Here is a 22,990-nt window from a genome sequence, read left to right on the forward strand (position 1 = left end):
TTAATCACAACAAAATTTGTGACTAGAAGTAAAAAGGTTGTAACTAATTATAAATCATCATTATTATGTTGTGACTAAAATAGGTCCATCACTAAAAGTATTAGTTGCAAAAATTACAATTTGTGGTGACTCAGTATAAAAAAAGTAAATCTTGAAGACTAGAAGAACAGCATATAAAAAGTTTATAGTTAATTTCATGTATTTTTTTAGAGGAGATTTATTTTATGTAATCATCATACTACATTATTATTGATGATTATATTAGTGGAATTTCTAAAATTTGGTAAATTAATTTTTCAATAGTAAAATTACATTTTTATGTGATAAGAATTTGATATATTTTTTTTTATTGATTTTGACAAATAAAATAAAAATATATAAGAAAAAAAAATGATGCATTATTAGTTCTTAAACAAATAAATTTTGAAAAAAAAAATATAAATTTAGATATAAAATATATATTTTTTTTTTTAAAAAAAAAAAGTTGGGTCGGATCAGATCCGATCCGTATAAGGCGGGTCGGATCAGATCCGATCCGAGTATCTAATCCGGGGCGGGGCGGGGCAGATCCGTATATGACCTGGATCAGGTTGGATCAGAGTCGGATCAGATCCGACCCGCCCCATTGACATTCCTATAAGTAATCAAATTATTTCAAACCCTTGGTAGCAAAAGTAATGTTTTCATTTGAAGCCCTAGTGTACTTAGTAAAGCCCTTAATTTCGTTCCACTTGTCCCTCTAGGAAGGACTATTGAGTAACTCACCGCCATGGCTACGTCTTTTTATTCTCTTCAATATCACTAAACTTTTTCATTTTCCTTTTAGTCGAGATTAATTAACTAATAAGAAATAAAATAAACAATTAAAAAGAAATTTATATAAATTTCTCCTCTTCTACCTTTATTCTTTCGCCACTTTTTAGGGTTTCAATTGAACCCGTCCCTTTCTTATTCTCCATTTCGACTCTGTATAGCTCTTTTGGTTTCGGAATTTCTGTCAATTCTTTTGTTGGGATTTCAATTTGATTTTAGCGGAGTGAAGAATCTGGGGTTTCAAGTTTGGCTAGCTGATTCTCACTAAGATTGTGTCTTTTCTTGTGTGGGTTGTTGGAGTTTGGATTCGGTTTGAGAAAGATGCAAGTGATAATCGGATCTTGGACGGTTTGATCGCCGCTCTTGGCGAGCGAGTTAACAAATTGAGGGGGTTGGGGTTCTTGTATGGAAACTCGGAGCCGGAAGCGGGCGGAGGCCTCCTCAGCTGCCCCTTCATCTTCGTCTTCTGGTCCCGCTACCCGTTCTAGCAAGCGTGCCCGTGTTACTGCCTCTTCGACCTCGAACGCTGCCACCGCTATCGCTTCTGCCGTTGTGTCAACCCGTTCTCGTTCCTCTAGGACTCTCAACGAGTTATTGCCCTCTTCTGCTCCCATGGATTCCACCAATGAATCATCTGGTTCGCGTGGCCGTGATCGTCGCTCCAAGAATTCGGACAAGGATGGTTCAGATAAAGGAAAGGAGAAAGAACATGAGGTTAGGGTTAGGGATAGAGAGAGAGAAAGAGAAAGAGAACGAGAAAGAGAGAGGGAAGTGGAAAGAAATCTGGGGTTGAATATGGAGAGTGGAGGTAATGGGGACGACGATGATAATGATAGTGAAGGTGGTATGAATAATTTGCACCAAAATTTGACCTTTTCTGCAAGTAGTGCACTTCAAGGGCTTCTTCGGAAGATCGGAGCTGGGCTTGATGATCTACTACCTTCATCGGCCATGGGATCAGCATCTTCATCGCACCAGAGTGGTCGGCTTAAGAAGATTCTATCTGGGTTGCGAGCTGATGGGGAAGAAGGAAAGCAAGTGGAGGCTTTGACGCAACTATGTGAAATGCTTTCTATTGGGACTGAGGAATCGCTCAGCACATTTTCGGTGGATTCATTTGTTCCGGTTCTCGTGGGACTGCTTAATCACGAAAGCAATCCCGATATTATGCTTCTTGCTGCCAGGGCTCTCACTCATCTGTGTGACGTGCTGCCCTCATCTTGTGCTGCGGTAGTCCATTATGGTGCAGTCTCGTGCTTTTGTGCAAGATTACTAACGATAGAGTATATGGATTTAGCTGAACAGGTTCGTTGTATAATTTTTCTTAGTTCACTGAGATGTTAGGTGTTACTTCATAGTTAGTAGCTTCAAGTAGTCTTGTATTTTTAAAATTGTTAGATATATATTTTCAAAAGAAGTGCTGGAGCTAATCCCACTTCTCAAGTTTTGCATTCTGATGTTCATTTATTTATTGCTTGAAACAGTCTCTGCAAGCTCTGAAAAAAATTTCCCAGGAGCACCCAACTGCCTGTTTGCGCGCTGGTGCTCTCATGGCAGTGCTTTCATATCTGGATTTCTTCTCTACAGGAGTTCAGGTAATCCATTTTTTTAACAATTTCTCTTACTGATAAGAATACAATGTTTTCAAATGAGGACATTATTATATTCTCAGAGCCTTATTGAATACCTGCTGATTTCCAGCGTGTGGCCTTATCTACTGCTGCAAACATGTGCAAGAAACTTCCCTCTGATGCGGCCGATTTTGTAATGGAAGCTGTACCACTGTTGACAAACCTACTTCAATATCATGATTCAAATGTAAATTTTCTACTTTTTGTCTACATTGCGGGAAATTGTTTTCTTTTCTCTCATTAAGTGGGCATATGACGTTTTTAGGTGTTGGAGCATGCTTCTGTTTGTTTGACTCGGATTGCTGAAGCATTTGCAACCTCTCCTGATAAACTAGATGAGTTATGTAATCATGGACTTGTGACACAAGCCGCCTCCCTCATATCAACCAGCAGTTCTGGAGGTGGACAATCTTCTCTTAGCACACCTACATATACGGTAATTTTCAAATTATGCTTTCAATTATTGTTGGTTATATGTTCAGGTTTCAATTATTTTTGATTCCCTTGAATGCAGGGATTAATTCGACTTCTCTCCACATGTGCAAGTGGGTCCCCATTGGGTTCTAAAACACTACTTCTCTTGGGGATCAGTGGTATTCTTAAAGATATACTATCCGGTTCTGGCATTTCTGCTAACTCTTCAGTTTCACCTGCTTTAAGTAGGCCACCAGAGCAGGTATTTATATGCATATATATTAACTCCATGGGCTTTCAATTAGGTTGTTTATGAATAAGGAGATTCCTTTCTGTGCTTCTTGATGACTTTAGCTACTTGTAAATTTTATTTTGTCAGTACTTATTTATAAAATTCTATGCTTCTGGCATTTGTTTTTGTGGAAGATTTTTGAGATAGTTAGCTTGGCAAATGAGCTTCTTCCCCCACTGCCCCAAGGAACAATTTCTCTCCCATCTAGCTTCAACATATTCATGAAGGCACCTGTTGCAAAGAAGTCTTCTGCTGGCAGTTCTGGGAAACAAGAAGATTTAAATGGAAACAATAGTGAAGTTTCAGCTCGTGAGAAATTATTGAATGATCAGCCTGAGCTTCTTCGACAATTTGGAATTGATCTTCTTCCTGTTCTAGTGCAGGTTTGCTTTTATTTGGCGTCATTTTCTTGTTTTCGTATATTATGTAGTATTTCTACACTTCCAGTTGCTAGTTTTGCTTTCTTGTTTCGTTAAATTTGGTTCACTTGTCAAACAGATTTATGGTTCTAGTGTAAATGGTCCTGTTCGCCACAAATGTCTTTCTGTTATTGGGAAATTGATGTACTTCAGTCCTGCAGAGATGATTCAGTCCTTGTTAAGTGTGACAAACGTATCAAGGTATTCCTCAATCTAGTTATTGTTGCATGATTCAAGTCCATGTCTATGTTGCTGTACACACACTTACTGCTGCTTTATTACTTTCTGATCTTGTAGCTTCTTAGCTGGTGTTTTGGCATGGAAGGATCCACATGTATTAGTTCCTGCACTTCAAATTGCTGAGATTCTTATGGAAAAACTTCCTGGAACTTTCTCCAAGATGTTTGTCAGGGAAGGTGTGGTTCATGCGGTGGATCAACTTATTGTAGCTGGTAGCCCCAACACAGTCACTGCTCAAGCATCTTCTGCAGAGAAGGACAACGATTCTGTGACGGGATCATCACGCTCTAGGCGATACAGAAGACGTGGTGGTAACTCTAATCTTGATGGTAATTCGGTGGAGGATACTAAGAATTCTTTAGTAGTTGGTTCACCCCCAAGTTCAGTGGAGATACCAACCGTAAATACTAATATTCGAATGGCAGTAAGTGCGTGTGCCAAAGCTTTTAAAGATAAATATTTCCAGTCAGATTCTGGAAATGTTGAGGTTGGAGTGACTGATGATCTTTTGCTTTTAAAGAATCTTTGCTTGAAGTTGAATTCCGGTGTTGATGACCAAAAGACTAAAGCAAAGGGAAAATCCAAAGCTTCTGGGTCTCGCTTGGCAGATTGTTCTGTAAATAAAGAAGAATTCTTGATTGGGGTAATTTCTGAGATGCTAGCAGAACTAAGCAAAGGGGATGGTGTGTCCACTTTTGAGTTCATTGGTAGTGGTCTTGTTGCGGCCTTGCTCAACTATTTTTCTTGTGGATACTTCTCTAAGGAGCGGGTTTCAGAAGCTAACCTACCAAAGCTTCGCCAAAGAAGCACCGAGAAGATTCAAGGCATTTGTTGTCCGTTGCTCTTCCTTTTAGTATTGAAGGGAGTTCGCTCCTATGACTGTTTTAATTCGAAGCTTCAGAATGCTGTGTCTTCATTGGAACGTTTTCCTGTTGTGCTGAGCCATTCATCAAGATCATCCACTGGAAGTGCACGACTATCCTCTGGGCTTAGTGCATTGTCTCAGCCATTTAAGTTGCGTCTTTGTCGGTCCCAAGGAGACAAATCCTTACGTGATTATTCATCAAATGTTGTGTTGATTGATCCATTGGCAAGCTTAGGCCGCCGTAGAAGAGTTTTTGTGGCCTCGAGTTCAACGAGGTGAATGCAGTCGAAGCCTTCGGCATCCGGTGGGAACTCGAATGCGGAACTACACCCTTAGGAGCTGGTGCTTCATCTCCATCTACTTCTACTCCTGTTTCCACTACTCGTCGTACTACTCGCTCTAGAACATCTGTCAATATAGGTGACGGGTCTAGAAAGGAACCACCACAAGAAAAGAGTGCAAGCTCATCGAAAGGAAAGGGTAAAGCAGTTTTGAAACCTTCTCAAGAGGAGGGAAGAGGACCCCAAACAAGAAATGCTGCACGTAGAAGAGCAGCTGTAGATAAAGATGCTCAACTTAAACACACAAATGGGGACACTACTTCAGAGGTTTGCTTTCATTTTGAATTACACAAAAAAAAAAGAAGAAGAAAGAACTTGAGTTTTTCAAATGTTGTGCATTCACTTTCCTTTATGTAGTTAGTTATAAACTTAATGTGAAGTCAAAAAATAAGTAAGAGAAGGATAAGAGAAGTATAAGCTGATACTATGTATTCTTTCTTGCTTTTGAGGATTAGTTTACAGGTTTATATTATGAAGCTGGAACTTTAATTGTTGATAAGTTATGTTCATAAGCTGGTTGCTCTTACTAGATCAAGTTAAGTTTTCGATTTTTGGATGTGTGGTTAGCTGATCTAGGTATTCTTTCTTGCTTTTGAGGATTAGTTTACAGGTTTAAATTATGAAGCTGGAACTTTAATTGTTGATAAGTTATGTTCATAAGCTGGTTGCTCTTACTAGATCAAGTTAAGTTTTTGATTTTTGGATGTGTGGTTAGCTGATCTAGGTATTCTTTCTTGCTTTTGAGGATTAGTTTACAGGTTTAAATTATGAAGCTGGAACTTTGATTGTTGATAAGTTATGTTCATAAGCTGGTTGCTCTTACTAGATCAAGTTAAGTTTTTGATTTTTGGATGTGTGGTTAGCTGATCTAGGTATTCTTTCTTGCTTTTGAGGATTAGTTTACAGGTTTAAATTATGAAGCTGGAACTTTCATTGTCGATAAGTTATGTTCATAAGCTGGTTGCTCTTACTAGATCAAGTTAAGTTTTTGATTTTTGGATGTGTGGTTAGCTGATCTAGGTATTCTTTCTTGCTTTTGTGGATTAGTTTACAGGTTTAAATTATGAAGCTGGAACTTTGATTGTCGATAAGTTATGTTCATAAGCTGGTTGCTCTTACTAGATCAAGTTAAGTTTTTGATTTTTGGATGTGTGGTTAGCTTATCTAGGTATTCTTTCTTGCTTTTGAGGATTAGTTTACAGGTTTAAATTATGAAGCTGGAACTTTAATTGTTGAGAAGTTATGTTCATAAGCTGGTTGCTCTTACTAGATCAAGTTAAGTTTTTGATTTTTGGATGTGTGGTTAGCTGATCTAGGTATTCTTTCTTGCTTTTGAGGATTAGTTTACAGGTTTAAATTATGAAGCTGGAACTTTAATTGTTGATAAGCTATGTTCATAAGCTGGTTGCTCTTACTAGATCAAGTTAAGTTTTTGATTTTTGGATGTGTGGTTAACTGATCTAGGTTTGTAGGATTTTTATTTTTGGGGGGTTTAAATGAAGTCTGTAGGATTTCAAATTGATATAAATAGATATTTTATAAATCAAGTCATGTTTTGGTAACCAATATCAGCCAAAAAACACAGGGATAGGCCATAGGGTATGTGTGGCAATAGGCATTTCTGAATTTTGATATGTATAGATATCTATTCAAGTCAAATCATGTTGTGGCATTCCTTATCAGTTTGTGTCAGTCAAAAAACACCATTGTAGGGTAGGATTTCTTTTAGTGTTTTTTTCATTCCCTAAAGTAAAATATGCAAATATATGTATAAATAAATAATTCCTTTTTTTTTCATGCCCTAAAGTAAAATATGCAGATATATGTATGATTATATATTCCCCTCAGTTAGATAGCATGTTTTGTTTTCTTTTGTAGGATGATGAATTGGATATATCACCTGTTGAGATTGATGAGGCTTTGGTAATTGAAGATGATGATATCTCAGACGATGAAGATGATGACCATGATGATGTATGTTATCTATTTCTTTATTGCTGTCTTTTCCCTTGTTTTGTAATTGTGGGAAAGGTGGGCGGAGCATAGGCTGAGATAGCCTGATATGCGTATGTGATGACTGATGAGTTATTTTGGCTGAAAATTGGTGTTATTTTTTGCTAGGTTCTTGGAGATGATTCTTTACCTGATTGCATGCCCATTCCGGACAAAGTTCATGATGTCAAATTGGGTGATGCAGCCGAGGATAGCAGTACAGCTCAAGCAACAAGCGATAGCCTGTCTAACCCTGCATCTGGCTCTAGTAGTAGAGCTGCTGCAGTTAGGGGCTCGGATTCCACAGATCATAGGAGTGGTAGTTCCTATGGATCTAGGGGTGCAATGTCATTTGCTGCCGCTGCTATGGCTGGTCTTGGATCTGCTAATGGTAGAGGCCTTAGAGGAGGTCGAGATCGACATGGGCGTCCTCTTTTTGGTAGTTCTAGTGATCCGCCAAAATTGATCTTTACTTCTGGTGGGAAGCAACTGAATAGGCATTTGACTATCTATCAGGCCATACAACGACAGCTTGTGCTGGATGAGGACGATGAAGAGCGTTTTACTGGTAGTGATTTTGTGTCAAGTGATGGAAGCAGGTTGTGGAGTGATATATATACCATTGCATACCAGAGGGCAGATAGTCAAGCTGAAAGGGGTTCAGCTGGAGGATCAAGCTCTATTACTACATCCAAATCAACCAAATTGGCTTCTGCTTCCAATTCTAATTCTGATAGAATGTCGCTGCTGGATAGTATTCTTCAGGGTGAGCTTCCATGTGATTTGGAGAAATCTAATTCTACGTACAATATATTGGCGCTACTGCGTGTGTTGGAGGGCTTAAATCAGCTTGCACCTCGTTTGAGGGCTCAGACAATTTCTGACAATTTTGCTGAGGGGAGAGTTTCAAATATAGAAAACATGATTTCTACAGGTTCTCGGGTTCCTTTTGAGGAGTTTGTTAACAACAAGCTCACTCCCAAATTAGCTCGACAAATTCAAGATGCTCTTGCATTGTGTAGTGGAAGTCTTCCCTCATGGTGCTACCAGCTGACAAAGGCATGCCCATTCTTGTTTCCTTTTGAAACTCGCAGACAGTATTTCTACTCAACTGCATTTGGATTATCTCGTGCCTTGTATCGCCTTCAGCAACAGCAGGGAGCTGATGGGCATGGGTCAGCAAATTCTAGAGAGGTGAGGGTTGGGAGATTGCAACGCCAAAAGGTTCGGGTCTCTCGAAACCGCATTTTGGATTCGGCAGCAAAAGTAATGGAAATGTATTCAAGCCAAAAGGCTGTGCTTGAAGTTGAATACTTTGGCGAAGTAGGCACTGGGCTGGGTCCTACTCTTGAGTTTTATACTCTTTTGAGCCATGATTTACAGAAGGTTGGACTCAACATGTGGAGGTCGAATTTTTCAGTGGATAAACCTTCTATGGAAACTGATATTGATGAACAGAAACATGGAAAAAGCAACAATCGTTCTGAACTTCGTTACGCTGCTGGCAGTGGGGACCTTGTCCAAGCTCCCCTTGGATTATTCCCTCGTCCATGGCCTCCAAATGCAGACACTTCTGACGGGAGTCAGTTTTTTAAAGTGATCGAGTATTTCCGGTTAGTTGGGCGTGTTATGGCTAAGGCTCTTCAAGATGGACGGCTGTTGGACCTTCCTCTGTCCACAGCATTTTACAAACTTATACTTGGTCAGGTAAGATATATGTACTCTTATAATTATAGAAACAAGTGTATGTTTTTAGTTTGTTAGCCTTGATTTTTTTTTTTTTTGGTAGATTTTACTGATTTTCACTGTAATTTTTTTAACATATTTCAGGATCTTGATTTGCACGATATTATTTCCTTTGATGCCGAGCTGGGGAGGACTTTGCAAGAACTGCATGTCCTTGTCTGTCGCAAGCAATATTTAGAATCAAATGGTGTCAGTGGCAGTGCAATTGCCGATTTACGTTTCCGTGGGGCTCCAATTGAAGATCTCTGCTTAGATTTCACACTTCCTGGCTTTCCAGATTATTTGCTGAAAGGAGGAGATGAAAATGTATGAAAATACGTTTTGATTTTATTTTTAAAAAGTTTAAATTTGCTGTGAATACTGTTTAAACGGTTGTAATGTTCTCAGGTTGATATTACCAACTTGGAAGAGTACATATCCTTGGTTGTTGATGCAACGGTCAAGACTGGAATTGTGCGGCAATTGGAAGCATTTAGGGCTGGTTTCAATCAGGTAAATAAAGTTGCTGGTTTAAATAACAATTGCGAGTTTGTATTGCACATGACATGTTTACATCTATTTGGATCTAATTAACAACATGATTGTCATTTCATATGCATCATTATTCTCCTTTTCAATTTGATTGGGACCAACTATTGGCACTTTATTCGATAGTGGTTAGGTGATTTTGGGTACATTTGTGATCCTTCTTGGTTTTGGTGGAAGTTTATTATCAGAGAAGTGGGTCATGGGACTTGTTATTTTGATTAAGAGTGAATTTTAATTAATAAGCTAAAGGATAAGTGCAGTGGCAGAGTTTTTGTAGTGATCAATATGAATCTGTAGGCTTTAGGTACATGTGCCTTTATTTGCATGAAGTTTCAAAGATGATCCTGAATTTGTCGATATGTACATGTGCCTTTATGTGCATGAAGTTTTAAAGATGATCCTGAATTTGTCAATCTGATAGGTAGCTGTCCCAGACATGTGACATAGTTCATTTTTGGTTCATACTGTTTGTATCATCTGCTTCTCTCTATGATGTTGCTTTCTTCGTTATTGTGTATTTTATACTCTTAGCCACAATCTCCCAGACATGTGACATATTTCATTTTTGGTTCACACTGTATCATCTGCTTCTCTCTATGATGTTGCTTTCTTTGTTATTGTATATTTTAAGCCACAATCAGGTTTACACTATGTTGTGACAGTTCATTTTTACTTTACACTGTTTATATCATCTGTTTCTCTATGAAATGTTACTTTCTACTTTCAAGTAAATTATATACTCTTCATAACAATCAGGTATTTGACATCTCATCTTTACAAATATTCACACCATATGAGTTGGACCATCTACTTTGTGGGCGTAGAGAGATGTGGGAGGTAAATGCCTTTGGAATCGGTAACTTCATTACCATCACTTATCATCACTATACAAAAGTACTAACAGTTCAAGTTCATGGTTTTAAAATATGCAGGCTGAAACACTTTCTGATCACCTAAAGTTCGATCATGGTTACACTGCCAAGAGTCCTGCAATTGTGAATGTAAGTTTTATAGCTCCACAGTTGTGGCTTTGCTAGTTAAGCATTTAACTTTTTGATGATGCTGATGCTGAGGCCTGTTTTATTATTTTAGTTGCTTGAGATAATGGGAGAGTTCACACCTGAACAGCAGCGGGCCTTCTGCCAGTTTGTCACTGGTGCACCTAGGCTTCCACCAGGTGGTCTAGCAGTACTAAATCCAAAATTGACCATTGTCAGAAAGGTAATATATATTACAAAATTTAGCATCAAATGTCTCATCAGATTGGTGTTTTTCGTATGTGTTGTAAAATTACATATCAAAGCTGAGATTTTCATCAAATATTGTTTGTATGTTGTATGTATTGTATTCTTCGTTGTGATGACATAAAAACAAGATTGCTTGTACATGCATTGATGTGGCTTTCCTTCTCTCTTTCTCATTTTGGTACGACGATGTTTCATTCATTCTTTGGTTTATATTTTGTAAATGCTAATGATTTGAAAGCCTTCTGCAGCATTCCTCCTCCCCAAGTAATGCGGCATCTAATGGAACAGGGCCTTCAGAGTCAGCAGATGATGACTTACCTAGTGTCATGACATGTGCTAATTATCTGAAGCTTCCTCCTTACTCTACCAAGGTAGCTATTATTATTTTATGCTAATCAATGCATCATGAGATGAAAACTTAAATATTTTATTTGTCAATCAATTTGATGTGTACTGTATGCCATTTAATATGAACAGGAAATCATGTACAAGAAACTGGTCTATGCAATTAGTGAAGGGCAAGGATCCTTTGATTTGTCCTGATGAGATTTTGGACTAACTCATTTTACCTGTGTATATTACACCACAACAATCCGGGTCATTTCCCCCTTGTCTTTTGGGATAATTTTGATGTTGAAATTGGATAGTTGGAGAGTCCTACTTGCTAAATAATAAAAGGCTTCTTTTGGTGACCTTGTAAGCTCTAGTGCCTTTGTCAAGGTCAGTAGTCTCTTTGTTTATTTTTTTTACTAGTCTTAATTTGGTTTCACTTTTTATTATGAAATCTATACTGTTCTTAATCAATGTTTCAGGTTAGTTTGGACAACAACCACATTCTTAAAAGAGGCTGTAAAGGAAAATCCACAAGAACTTTTTTCTTTTTCTTTCTTTCTTTCTTTCTTTTCCGGCTGCTTGTAAATAAAATAGGCATTTATGGGTTTTATTTTTATTTTTGTTCCTTTTTTCTTTGGTCAACTCATTTGGCTGCTAAAATACATGTATTTGCTTTGCATAAATATTGAAAGGGAAGAAAGAGCTAACATTTGAAATATTTTCATCTGCCTTTATTATTCAAAACTCTTATTGGTTATAGGAGATTTTTTATTTTATGGTTTTTACATTAATAGTTTGCAAAAATACGGGTATTTATTTACTTTATTTTTTTGACTTTTTTTATTAATTATTTGAATTTTTATGTTGTTTAATTTGTTGAAGACAATTCGTTTTCACTTCTATTTTTGTTTTTCTTTCTCAATTTTTACATCCATATTTTATAAAAAGTACTCACTGTGTGTTTATATTGGATTTTTTTCTTTCAAAATACTGTCCTCAGTATTTTAGTAACTATTTTTAAAAGTTCAATTATCAATATAAATCTAATTTAAGCTCAATTAAAAAAGTAGTTCCATTGTCTAAAAAAAACTGTTCAAAAACACTAATCTACAATATGCATATTAATAACTAGGTATATTGTCGGATTTTTGTGCAGTAGTTTTGAATATTTATTTTTTATAATTTTTTTGAGTTATTATTAATAAATAAAATATTTTTTAATTTTTTTTTTTACATTTACGGTTTGGGTTGCTCCGGTAGATTTTATATGGGTTGTTATATGAATTTTTGTTGTGTTTTAAGTTGTTCCGTTAAAAAATAAAAAAAAATAAAAAAAATGAATATTTGAAGTGTAAAACAAAAAAAAAACAATTGATGCATCATTAATAGATATTTTTAATAATATCCATTAAATCTAATTAATTGTAATATTTTTTGGTTTTTTTTTTTTTTTTTTTTTAATTTACAAAATCAAACACATAACTATTTTTAAAAGTAAGTTGTTCCATTTTCAGAAAAAAAAGTGTTCAGAAACACTAATCTAAAATATGCATATTAAAATAACTAGTTAGTATAACTGCTTTTTGTGCGGTAGTTTTAAATATTTATTTTTGTGAGTTGCTTTAGATATTTTGTTTTTTAAATTATTTTTTATAATTTTTTTGAGTTATTATTAATAAATAAAATATTTTTAAAATTTAATAAGATAAAATAGAAATTTAAATTTAAAATTTAAAAATATTTATTATGAAATTACTTAAATATTTTTAGTTGATATTTATTATAAAATTAAATTCATACCTTATAAATAAATATTTTTAATAATATCTTTTGAATCTACTAAATTGGAATATTTTTTTGTATTTTTTATATATTAATAAAACAAACACATAAGGGATTATCTGAGGATATTAATGAGGAGGCTTGTTTTTTGGTTCTTGACACGAAAAGGAGAAGAACGGCCTTGGAAGATACTGATGGGTCCATGTGAGGAATGATGTGGTAACAGGCGAAGTAGTAAATGGTTCAAATGACTTGAGTTTGGTGGGTACTGGTGTCCAAGCCCACCAATCATTATGAATCTAATTTATTCTGTTGTTAAAGAGGAAATTACACTTACTATAAGATTTTAAAAGTTTTTATGATAAATATGACATATTTAAATTTGACCAAGTGGTATGGTATTTTTTTTGTTTTTAGGTCTTTTTAGGGTATTTGATATGCCATATATATGTAATTAGATTTTCAAATCCCATATTTAATGTTTTCATTTGTTTAGGAAGTTTTCTTTGTTATTGATGACAGAAAAGTCACCGGAGCTTACTGCCGGTGCCCGAAAATGGTTGGTCTTAGGAAAAGTCACTGAGTTCTTTGCCCGACACGAAAATTCGTCGGAATTGACATTGTCGCCGAAAAAAATCACTGAACAAATCACCAAGAAACTGGTTTCTTCTTAAAGAAACGGTTTCAGTTTCGGTTTCAGTTTCGGTTTCGGTCTCGGTTTCTTGGTGATTTTTCCGTTCACAATGCCAATTCTGACGACTTTTCTGATGCTAGCAGCTACTCCGGCGAATTTTCCGGTACCGACAACAAACTTCAGAAAAGTCATTAGAATTGGCATAGTCGTCGGAAAAATTAACAAGAAACTGGTTTCTGGTTTCTTGATGAAGAAACCAGTTTTTTGGTGATTTTTTCAGTGATTTCTCTGATGACAATGGCAATTTTGACGACTTTTCTGGCGTTGGTAGCAACTCTGATGACTAATACACCGACATCTACTCCAGTGACTTTTTCAGTACCGACAGTAAACTCTGGGAAATTCGTCGGAATTGGCATTGTCGCCGGAAAAATTACCGAAAAAATCACCAAGAAACTGGTTTTTTTTCTTCATCAAGAAACCAATTTCTTGGTGATTTTTTTGTATTTTTTTCTCTATTTGGTTGATTGATGAAACTAGTTTCAATTATTTTCAGTGTATATCATTTTTATTTTGTTTTCATAATCTTTATTATTGTTGTGTAACAAAATTAGTTCCTTGATGAAGAAACCACTTTTTTGGTGAAGAAACCGGTTTCTTGATGAAAAAACCAATTTCTTGGTGATTTTTCTAGTGATTTTGCTGGCGACAATACCAATTCAGACGACTTTTTTGACGCCGGCAATAACTCTGGCGATTTTTCCGACACCGGCAACTACTTTGGCGACTTTTCCGGCACCGACATCAAACTTCAAAATAGTCGTCGGACTTGGCATCGTCAACAGGTAAAATTACCGGAAAAATCACAAAGAAATTGGTTTCCGAGGAAACCTCTTTATCAAGAAACTAGTTTCTTGGTGATTTTTTTAGGGACAATGCTAATTCTGACGACTTTTTCGGCGCCGACAGAAACTCCGGTGACTTTCCGGCACCGGCGGCTACTCCGACAACTTTTTCGGTGCCGACAGTAAACTCCGGTGACTTTTCTGGCACAAGTGACAACTTCGGCGATCACTATAGTTTTATTTGTTTTATTTTTTTAAAAAAATAAATATGAAGGGAATTTTAATATTTTTTATGGTAATTTAATTAAGTTTTTATTTTTTATGAATTTTAAATTCAGATTTTTTTTTTAATGTTTAAAAAAACCATATTTTTAGTTTGATTGGTTAGATAATGCCATATTTAGTGGCATTTACTTTTTATGCCAGATTTATCATAATCTTAATAATTTTTCTATTTTTGAAAATAGCCCTATTGTAAATTAATGACATTTCTTAAATTTATCATAACATAATTTTTCTTCTAAAAAAAAAGCTTTTTCTCTCTGGAGCCTTCTAGCAGGTATGCAGTCCATCTTCTCGTTCCTTTTGTGTTTGGTTCCTCTCATGGAGGATCTCGTCCACCCTTACAGGTATAGTGGTGGTTTGACTTATTGCAACTATCCTTTTTTGCATACTTCCCCATCTTTCCTATGTAATAAATGCTCTAGTGGTTATTATGGTTTTATTTCACATCCCATTAAATTTGATCAGAGCATTAATTGCTCTAAACCCTTCCTTCTGCCCTCTCTAATTAAATTTTCTCATCATTCCATTTTGTCTTCTCGCCATTTACTCCTGATCTCCCATATCCATACCCAGAAAAACCCCCTTGAATATCGCAATTTGGAGGCGGACGACTGGTTTCCCAAAGTCCTTCAGGTTCCTCTCATCATTACGGCTTCAATGGATGCGACTTCAGACGTGACTAGGGCGGTTCTCTGGTGTATCATCCGTGCCCTTTGGTTCTTTATATATATTTCCAAACTCAGGTACTATTTTCTTCATCACCCTCCTTTCACCTTGTTTATTCCTGCTTATACAATTTTGTTGTCTCTCTTTGTTGACATGGATGAGTTTTTAAATAATGTTTCTAAGGCCCTTGTTCTTCCCCCTGATGAGTCCACTGTTTTCACCTATGATACGGGTTCTTCCAGTTTTGATCCTGCCCCCATTAGTCTTCTTCTTAAACTGCATACTATTCGTCCTTACAATAGGCCTTCTCTGATGAAAACTCTCTCGGGTATCTGGTCATCGCAATGTCGTTTCCCTATTACTGTGTCTGAGCATGCTGATGGCATGTTTCTTGTCTCCTTTGACTGTGAAGGGGATAAGGGTAGAATTTTAGAGGGTCAACCGTGGCATTTTGCCCAGTGTCTTACTATCTTTGCTGCACCAGATAGTTCCTTCCCTCTTACCCCTGATAATCTCCATTATGTACCCTTTTGGATTCAAGTGTATGACATTCCTTTTATGTGTAAGTCTTATGATCTTACTAGATTTATAGCTATGGAGATTGGTGACCTTATTGAGGTTGATAAGGACACCATTAAGGAGGGCACTGGTCCTTATTTGCGTCTGAGAGTTCTTATGGATGTTAACCTGCCTGTTAGGAGGGGTATGAACATTAAATTTATTAGGATGGGGCGTGAGTTTGTTAAGTGGATTGATTTTAAGTATGAGCGCCTGCCTGATTTCTGTTTTTATGTGGGAAGTTAGATCATACAAAAAAATTTTGTGTGGCTTTCTTACAGAGATGTGATGAGCTTCTAACTGAACCTTTGTGCCCCTATAACTGTTGGGTTTTATGCCCTAAATAAAACCTCATTTCAATGTAATCCAGATTATTCAATATCAATAAAGTAACAAAAGTATTTTTCATTCATTTGTGTATGTTTTGGTTCACCTTATCAATTGTTTGTCTATTTGATTTATAAATTCATTCAAACCCTTTTCAAATACTTGATCATGTTTATTGTGTTGTCAACACAGTGGAAAGTAATCATGACTATGTGAATAAAGGATTCCTAGATTTATCAGAACACTGAGTTTTACTGATATGACAATCTACAACAGAGTTTACTTGCATTTGGAGAAATGTTATGTTCTTTCCAGAACATTGGTTAAAGTAAAACTCGGGTTGGATGCATGGAGTATGCATTGGAATGGACCAATATTGAACTTTGAAATAGATTTATAAAACTTACCGTAATATCTATTCAATTCAATATCACTAAGTTGATCCTAGATCAAATGATCTAGATCCTGATATGGTTAGGTTCAATCTCAAGAGTATTATTCGTGTTCTTTGATTTGTTAGTTAAGCCTACTTTTGGGTCAGGGTGATACGTACATTTTGGGAACACGGTAGTGCAATTGAGTGGGAGCGCTAACATAAACATGGAATCTATAGCTTCTATTTGGCGAATAGTAAGCAAAGGATGATTTCCTTCGAGCTTAACCAAACGAAGATAAATGGTGGAGTACTCATTTCACTTAGTTGAAATATCATTTATACAGGGTTAAGTGTTTTAAGGATAAAATACATTGTAGGGTGTTACGGTAATTAAGTTCCTTTACAATGTAAATCATCCATATAGAGGATCATTGATCAAATTAGGATTATAACAATGGATAACTAATGACGTGTCTATATGGTGGAACATATAAAGCGTTCTATATAACTGAGAGTGCAATTCTAAGTTCTATGCGTGGATTCAACGAAGAATTAATAAGTCAGTGAATTTAAGTAGTAAATTCTTGATATGCTTATTGGAAGCTCGGATATACAGACCCATGATCCCCTCACTAGTTGAGACAATATTACTTGTAAGACTCATTTAATTGATTTTAATTAATCAATTATAATTCTCAAGTTAGACTGTGTCTATTTGAGAATTTATCACTTATTAAGGGCAAAACAGTAAATAGAGAATTTGAAGGGTATATTTATTAATTGGGAAACTTTAATTGGTTTTATTATTAATAAATAAATGACAATATATTATTTGATAATTAATTTTAATTATTAAATAATTAGATTTGATATTTATGTGGTTGAATAAAGGAATTGGTAGTTTTTGACAAAATAAGAAACTAGCAATGTAGGAAAAGGAAAGTTGGAAAAGTGGAAAGCCTTGTTTCCACAATGCCTAGGCCGGCCACTTTGCTTCCCTTTTCCAATTGATTTTTCAATTTTTAAATGCCAAGTAATTCAACCATAACCCTATGTGGTCTTCTATAAATAGAAGGTAAAGGCTTCAGTTTTTTTTTTTGGAAACACTTTGACAAAATTTTCTCTCACACAAAAACTTTGCCCAAGCCGCCACACTCTCTCTCTACCTTCTCTGTTTTTCAAAATTCTCTAAGTGATAGAGTAGTGCCCACACACATCAAGTAATACCTCAATCATAGTGAGGAAGGCTGTGTAGAATTCAGATTCAACAAAGAAGGACATTCGGGCTCAGATCTTGATTATACTCTGCGACAGAAAGGAATCAAGGGTTAGAGATCTGAGTGGGAGGAGACATATATTCCGCTGCACCCAATGTAGGATTTCTCTTACTTTTATGTGTTTAATTTTCCATCGTTTTAGAAGTTCATATTTAGGTTGTTAAATCAACATACTTGTGAGTAGATCTAAGATCCTGGTAAAATAATTCCAACAATAACATCCTTCTTAGAGGCAAAGAAAAGATCACAGATAAGACTCAGCCTTTCCAATATCCCCATCCTCCAACCATTACTATGGTCAACTACCAACCTGTCAACCTTAATCTGCCACCCCAGCACTTCTCTAATCAAACTATCACTTTCCCTTCCTTTCTCAGCCTTAATGATAACTTCACTGGTCCTTTTGCCTCTCCTCCATCTACTGATGTGCTTATGATGCCTACTCCTTTGAACCCCAACTTCTCTGCTGTTTCTTCACAGTCTACTCGCCCCCAACTTTGACATATCCTTGAGGCGTTCAGCTTTTACATCCTATTCCACTGATTCCTTAATTGTGGCTGACAAGCCAGTTGACCACATGCATGTTTCTTCTACTGGCCCTGCTAATCCTGTGTCATTTTCTGAGATTTCCTCTTCTGGTGGTGATCCTGCTATGGGTGCTAACTCTTCTCAAGGTCTTCCTGACCCTACTGTTCGTGGGAAGGGCTTAGCTTCTGCCTCTGGAGTTAAGAGACCTTCCTTCCAGCCACATCATGTTGTGGTTGGAAGCTCTATGAGGTCGCAACTGAAACGCGCTCGTGCTGGTGATAGAGAAGAGGAATCTTCCCTTGCTGCTGATAACTTGGAACCAGAAAAATGAGTGTGCTAAGTTGGAATGCACGTGGTTTGGGGAGTACACGTGCATTCAAGAGGCTCTCCCTGCTTGTCAAGGATCACTGCCCTGATATAGTTTTTTTGATGGAAACCCGATTGCCTGTTATGCCTGTGGATCGTGTTAGAGCAGCTCTAGGTTTTGATAATGGTTTGAAGTCCCTAGGAAGTATTTTGGAGGTGGACTTCTTCTTTTGTGGAAAGCTACTGTATATGTAAATATTTTATCCTACTCTAGCAATCATATAGACTGTAATATTAGTTTTAATGATAATGAAATGTTTCACTTTACTGGTTATTATGGTTCCCCTATTGCTTCTAATCGTTTTTTTTACTTGGAATCTCTTGTAAAAAACTTTTTCTAATGCCCCAAATCTTCCCTGGCTTATTATGGGAGATTTCAATAGTTTTTTGTTTTTTGATGATAAAATAGGGAGTAATTATTATAATCATAATGATATGGAGAGGTTTGCCCACTTTCTTGATAAGTACTCCCTTTCTCCCCTTTCTTTTGAGGGGGATAAGTATACTTGGCATAATCGTTCTGTGCATGAACGTCTTGATTGGGCTCTGGATCTGAATCTTGGATGAACCTTTCCCTAATGCTAATCTGCATCACTTGCCATTTTATGGCTCGGATCATCGTCCTCTTAAGGTTTTTCTTATTGAGTCTAATGTGTCTAGAGTTCACCCTTTCAGGAAGCGTTTTCAATTTGAAAACATCTGGCTTCAAAGCCCTACTTTTTATTCTGTCAATGACTCTTGGACGAATTCTTCTAGGGCTTCTTCTCATGAAAATGCTTTTAGTGAGTTCCTTTTTTGCCAAGATGCTTGTGTTTCAGCTTTAAAGTCGTGGAATAAATCAACTAAGGTGATGTTTCAATCTAGAATTTAGGATACTCAAAAGGAGATTGCTAGGCTTCAAGCTTCTGCTTCTTGTAATAGAGAGTCTGCTCTAAGAGTTCAAAGATTCCGCCTTAGGCTGGATGCTCTTCTTTACAAAGAGGAGATCTACTAGAGGCAAAGGTCTAGGGTTAATTGGGTTAGAGCTGGTGATAAGAATACTAAATTTTTTCATAGGTTTGCTTCTCATAGGAAGAAGAATAATACTATTAAATATTTAAAGGATGATCTTGGTAACAGCACCAATGATCCTGAGGCTATGTTTGGTATATTTTCTTCTATTTTCACCAATCTTTTCAGTTCTGAGGGTTGTGATGCTGAGGCAACTAATCAAATATTGGACTGTTTAGGACCTCCCCTAGATGAGTCTGATATTGATTATTTGGCTAGCCCTTATACAGCTCAGGAAGTGAAAAAAGCGGTTTTTAGCCTCTCTGGGGATAAAGCTCCTGGTTTGGATGGTTTAAATGCTTTTTTCTATCAAAAAAATTAGAATACTCTGGGAGCTAGTTTTGTTAATGCAGTTTTAGATTGCTTAAATAAGGGTGTTGATTTTTTGGATATTAATACTACTCTTATTGCTTTAATCCCCAAAAAGCAGCATGCCAGTTCTCTAAAATATTTTCGGCCTATAAGCCTTTGTACTACTATGTATAAAGTCATCTCTAAAGTTTTAGCGAATCGACTTAAGTTAGTCCTGGATAACATTATCTCTCCTTTTCAAAGTGCCTTTATTTCTGGGCGTATTATTTTTGATAACATCCTTATTGCCCAAGAAATAATTCATGCCATCAATAATAGAAAGCATGGTAAACGTGGCTGGGCTGCTCTTAAGCTTGATATGGCTAAGGCTTTTGATCGTGTTGAATGTCACTTTTTGGAAAGTCTTATGTTCCACTTTAACTTTCCTCTCAATTTTGCTAACTTAATTATGAAATGTCTTACTACTACTAATCTTTCTTTTCTTCTTAATGGTGAAGTTTATGGATCTCTTAAGCCTTCGAGAGGTCTTAGACAGGGAGACCCTTTGTCCCCCTATCTTTTTATCCTCTGTGCGGAAGGTTTATCCTCTCTTCTTAGAATGCGGCAGGAAGCTCATATTCTTAATGTATTGCTATCTCTAGACATGCTCCTGCTATCTCTCATTTATTTTTTGTGGATGATAGTCTTTTGTTTTGTACTGCTGATAGGAATTCTTGCCTAGCTCTTCAGGATGTGTTTAATATTTATTCTAAGGCATCTGGGCAGGTCATTAATTTCTCTAAGTCATTTATCCTTTTCTCTCCTAACACTGAACCAGATATTCGTGCTTTGTTTTTTCAAACTTTTAACCTTGAGGATCGGCCTTTTGGTTGTAAATATTTAGGTCTTCCTCAGTGTCTTACCCGATCTAAATATCATTCTTTCACCTATCTTTGTGATAAAGTTGCTTCTGTTCTGAGAAGTTGGTCCTCTAAGTGTTTTTCTAGGGCTGGAATGGAGGTTCTTTTGAAGGCGGTAATTCAGGCTATTCCTGCTTATGCTATGACCTGTTTTAGGCTTCCTGTTAAAATTTGTAAGGGAATTGAGGCTGCGATGGCTAGATTCTGGTGGGGTTCTACTGGGGAAACTAGGAAAGTTCATTGGAAATCATGGAAGTTTCTTTGTCAGTCTAAGTTTAAGGGTGGTTTAGGGTTTAGGTCTCTTGTGCACTTCAACCAAGCCATGCTTGCTAAACAGGCTTGGCGTATTTTCCAAAACCCTAATTCCTTGCTTAGCTTGATCCTTAAAGCTCGATACTTTCCACACTCTTCTATTCTTGAGGCTGTCCCTGGTCATAGTCCCTCGTTTTCTTGGAGAAGCATTTTATGGGGTAGGGACCTGATGGCTTCTGGACTTATTTGGAAAGTGGTTAATGGGTATGGGATTCAAACTCTGGGTGATCATTGGCTTCCTAATAATAGATTCAAGTTTTTTACTTCAAATAATCCTCCCCCTTCTTCCCATTCTTTGTCCTTCTTTATTACTGATTCGGGAACTTGGGATGTGGGTAAATTGCAGTCTTGCTTTGATGAGTCCATGGTCCATGATATCCTTGCGATCCCTGTTTTTGGAAGTTATGGTCATGATAAGCTGATTTGGGAAAAGGAGAGCTCTGGGTGTTTCACTGTTAAGTCTGCTTATCATTTGGCTTTCTCTAATCAGGACCTTCCGTCTTCTTCTTCTTTTTCTGATTCTAAGAAGTTTTGGACAAGAATCTGGTCTTCTACTGCCCCTCCTAAGGTTTAACTTTTTGTCTGGCGTTTGTTGTCTAAGGCAATCCCTATAGCTTCTTCTTTGTTTAAAAAATGTGTGATTAATTCTTCTTTGTGTCCTGTTTGTAAGATGGACAATGAGACTATTAAGCATGCTTTGCTAGATTGCTCCAGGGTCAGGAAAGCTTGGCGATATTCCAGGTTTGCTGCTTATTATGATACATTTAAAAATTTGGATATTGATGAGTTTTTTCTTGGTCTTCTTCAAACATTGGACAAAAATGATATTGGTATTTTGTTTTGCTTTATATGGGCTTTATGGAATCAAAGGAATAGTTTTGTTCATAATCAGTACACTTTTCCTCCAAAAGAAGTGTATGATTGGAGTCTTAATTTTTTCTTTAAGTTTTTGGATGCACAGCAACATCATGTCACAGGTTCCCAATCTGCATCTCCTTCGACTCAAGTGCAGCTACCTTCTTCTACAGGGCTTAGAATATTCACAGATGCAGCCATTGACTCAGCTAATCGGAGGCATAGTATCGGAGTGGTGGTTTTAGATGCTGATAATGCAGTCAAAGCTGGGTTTTCTACTCCTTTCCCTGGATTGGTGCCGCCTGTTGTTGCTGAAGCTAAGGCTATTTTCCAGGCAATTCAATGGGCTCAGATGATTTCTCTCCCTGTAGATGTCTTGCTAACGGATTGTAAATCAATAGTAGAAAAGCTTAATTCTTGTAATTGAAATAATAATGTATTGGATGATGTATTGGTTAATGTCAAGAACTTGTTATCTTTTAGTCCGAGGCGAGTTATTTCTTATGTTCCTAGAGAAAGTAATGTTCTTGCTCATAATTTAGCTAAGCTTGGTCTTGGATTAGATAATGAGTTAGTTTGGAATGGTTCTTTACCTTCCATATAGCTTATAGCTTTATTTGCTTTGTACTGCTCTATGTTTTTTAATAAAGCCTCTATGTTTTTTAATAAAGCACAAGTTCTTTCCAAAAAAAATTTTTTTTTCTTCAAAAAGAAAATCTAACACATTATAATTTCATAAATAACAAAAAGAAAAAAATAGTATAAAATATGAGAAACCACTCACAACGATCTTTTTATAAATAATGAAGAAAGTACGTAAGTAGCAGTCAATGTCTATGACAGTTCTGTAATAAGAGAAAAAAGGTTTCTACTCGGATTTGCCACGTGGCACCTTTCCAAGACCTATTCGTGGTATCGTAAGTCAACATCAATAGATATATTTACCAGACTTTTGTCATAAAATGACATTTATTTATTTACCGAGGTATAAGAAACACACAATTAATTTCATTACGGGTATAAGTAATTAATGTAAACAATTAATTAATGGTAATGA

At 36.4% G+C, this 22,990-nt stretch overlaps 1 protein-coding gene and 1 pseudogene across 1 annotated transcript; both read left to right on the forward strand.

The window, feature by feature from the left end:
- Positions 1-824: 824 nt before the first annotated feature.
- Positions 825-11,579, forward strand: LOC133032585 (E3 ubiquitin-protein ligase UPL3-like; annotated as a pseudogene).
- A 6,887-nt stretch (positions 11,580-18,466) lies between these two features.
- On the forward strand, positions 18,467-22,360 carry LOC133032003 (uncharacterized). Its single transcript, XM_061105811.1, has 6 exons — positions 18,467-18,690; positions 19,562-19,845; positions 19,909-20,253; positions 20,365-20,492; positions 20,597-21,646; positions 21,749-22,360. The coding sequence occupies exons 1-6, from the start codon at positions 18,467-18,469 to the stop codon at positions 22,358-22,360; spliced, it is 2,643 nt and encodes an 880-aa protein (XP_060961794.1).
- Positions 22,361-22,990: the final 630 nt, after the last annotated feature.

The sequence above is a fragment of the Cannabis sativa genome, chromosome X (assembly GCF_029168945.1).
Source record: "Cannabis sativa cultivar Pink pepper isolate KNU-18-1 chromosome X, ASM2916894v1, whole genome shotgun sequence".
Lineage (NCBI taxonomy): Eukaryota > Viridiplantae > Streptophyta > Magnoliopsida > Rosales > Cannabaceae > Cannabis > Cannabis sativa.

Bases quoted from the DNA above. Each gene is read 5' to 3' on its own strand.
- LOC133032003 (XM_061105811.1), top strand. From the start codon at position 18,467: ATGAGTGTGCTAAGTTGGAATGCACGTGGTTTGGGGAGTACACGTGCA. The intron at 18,691-19,561 runs GTATATGTAAAT...ATTTTTTCATAG, and splicing joins TTCTTTTGTGGAAAGCTACT to GTTTGCTTCTCATAGGAAGA. The intron at 21,647-21,748 runs GTTTAACTTTTT...CCTGTTTGTAAG, and splicing joins CTTCTACTGCCCCTCCTAAG to ATGGACAATGAGACTATTAA.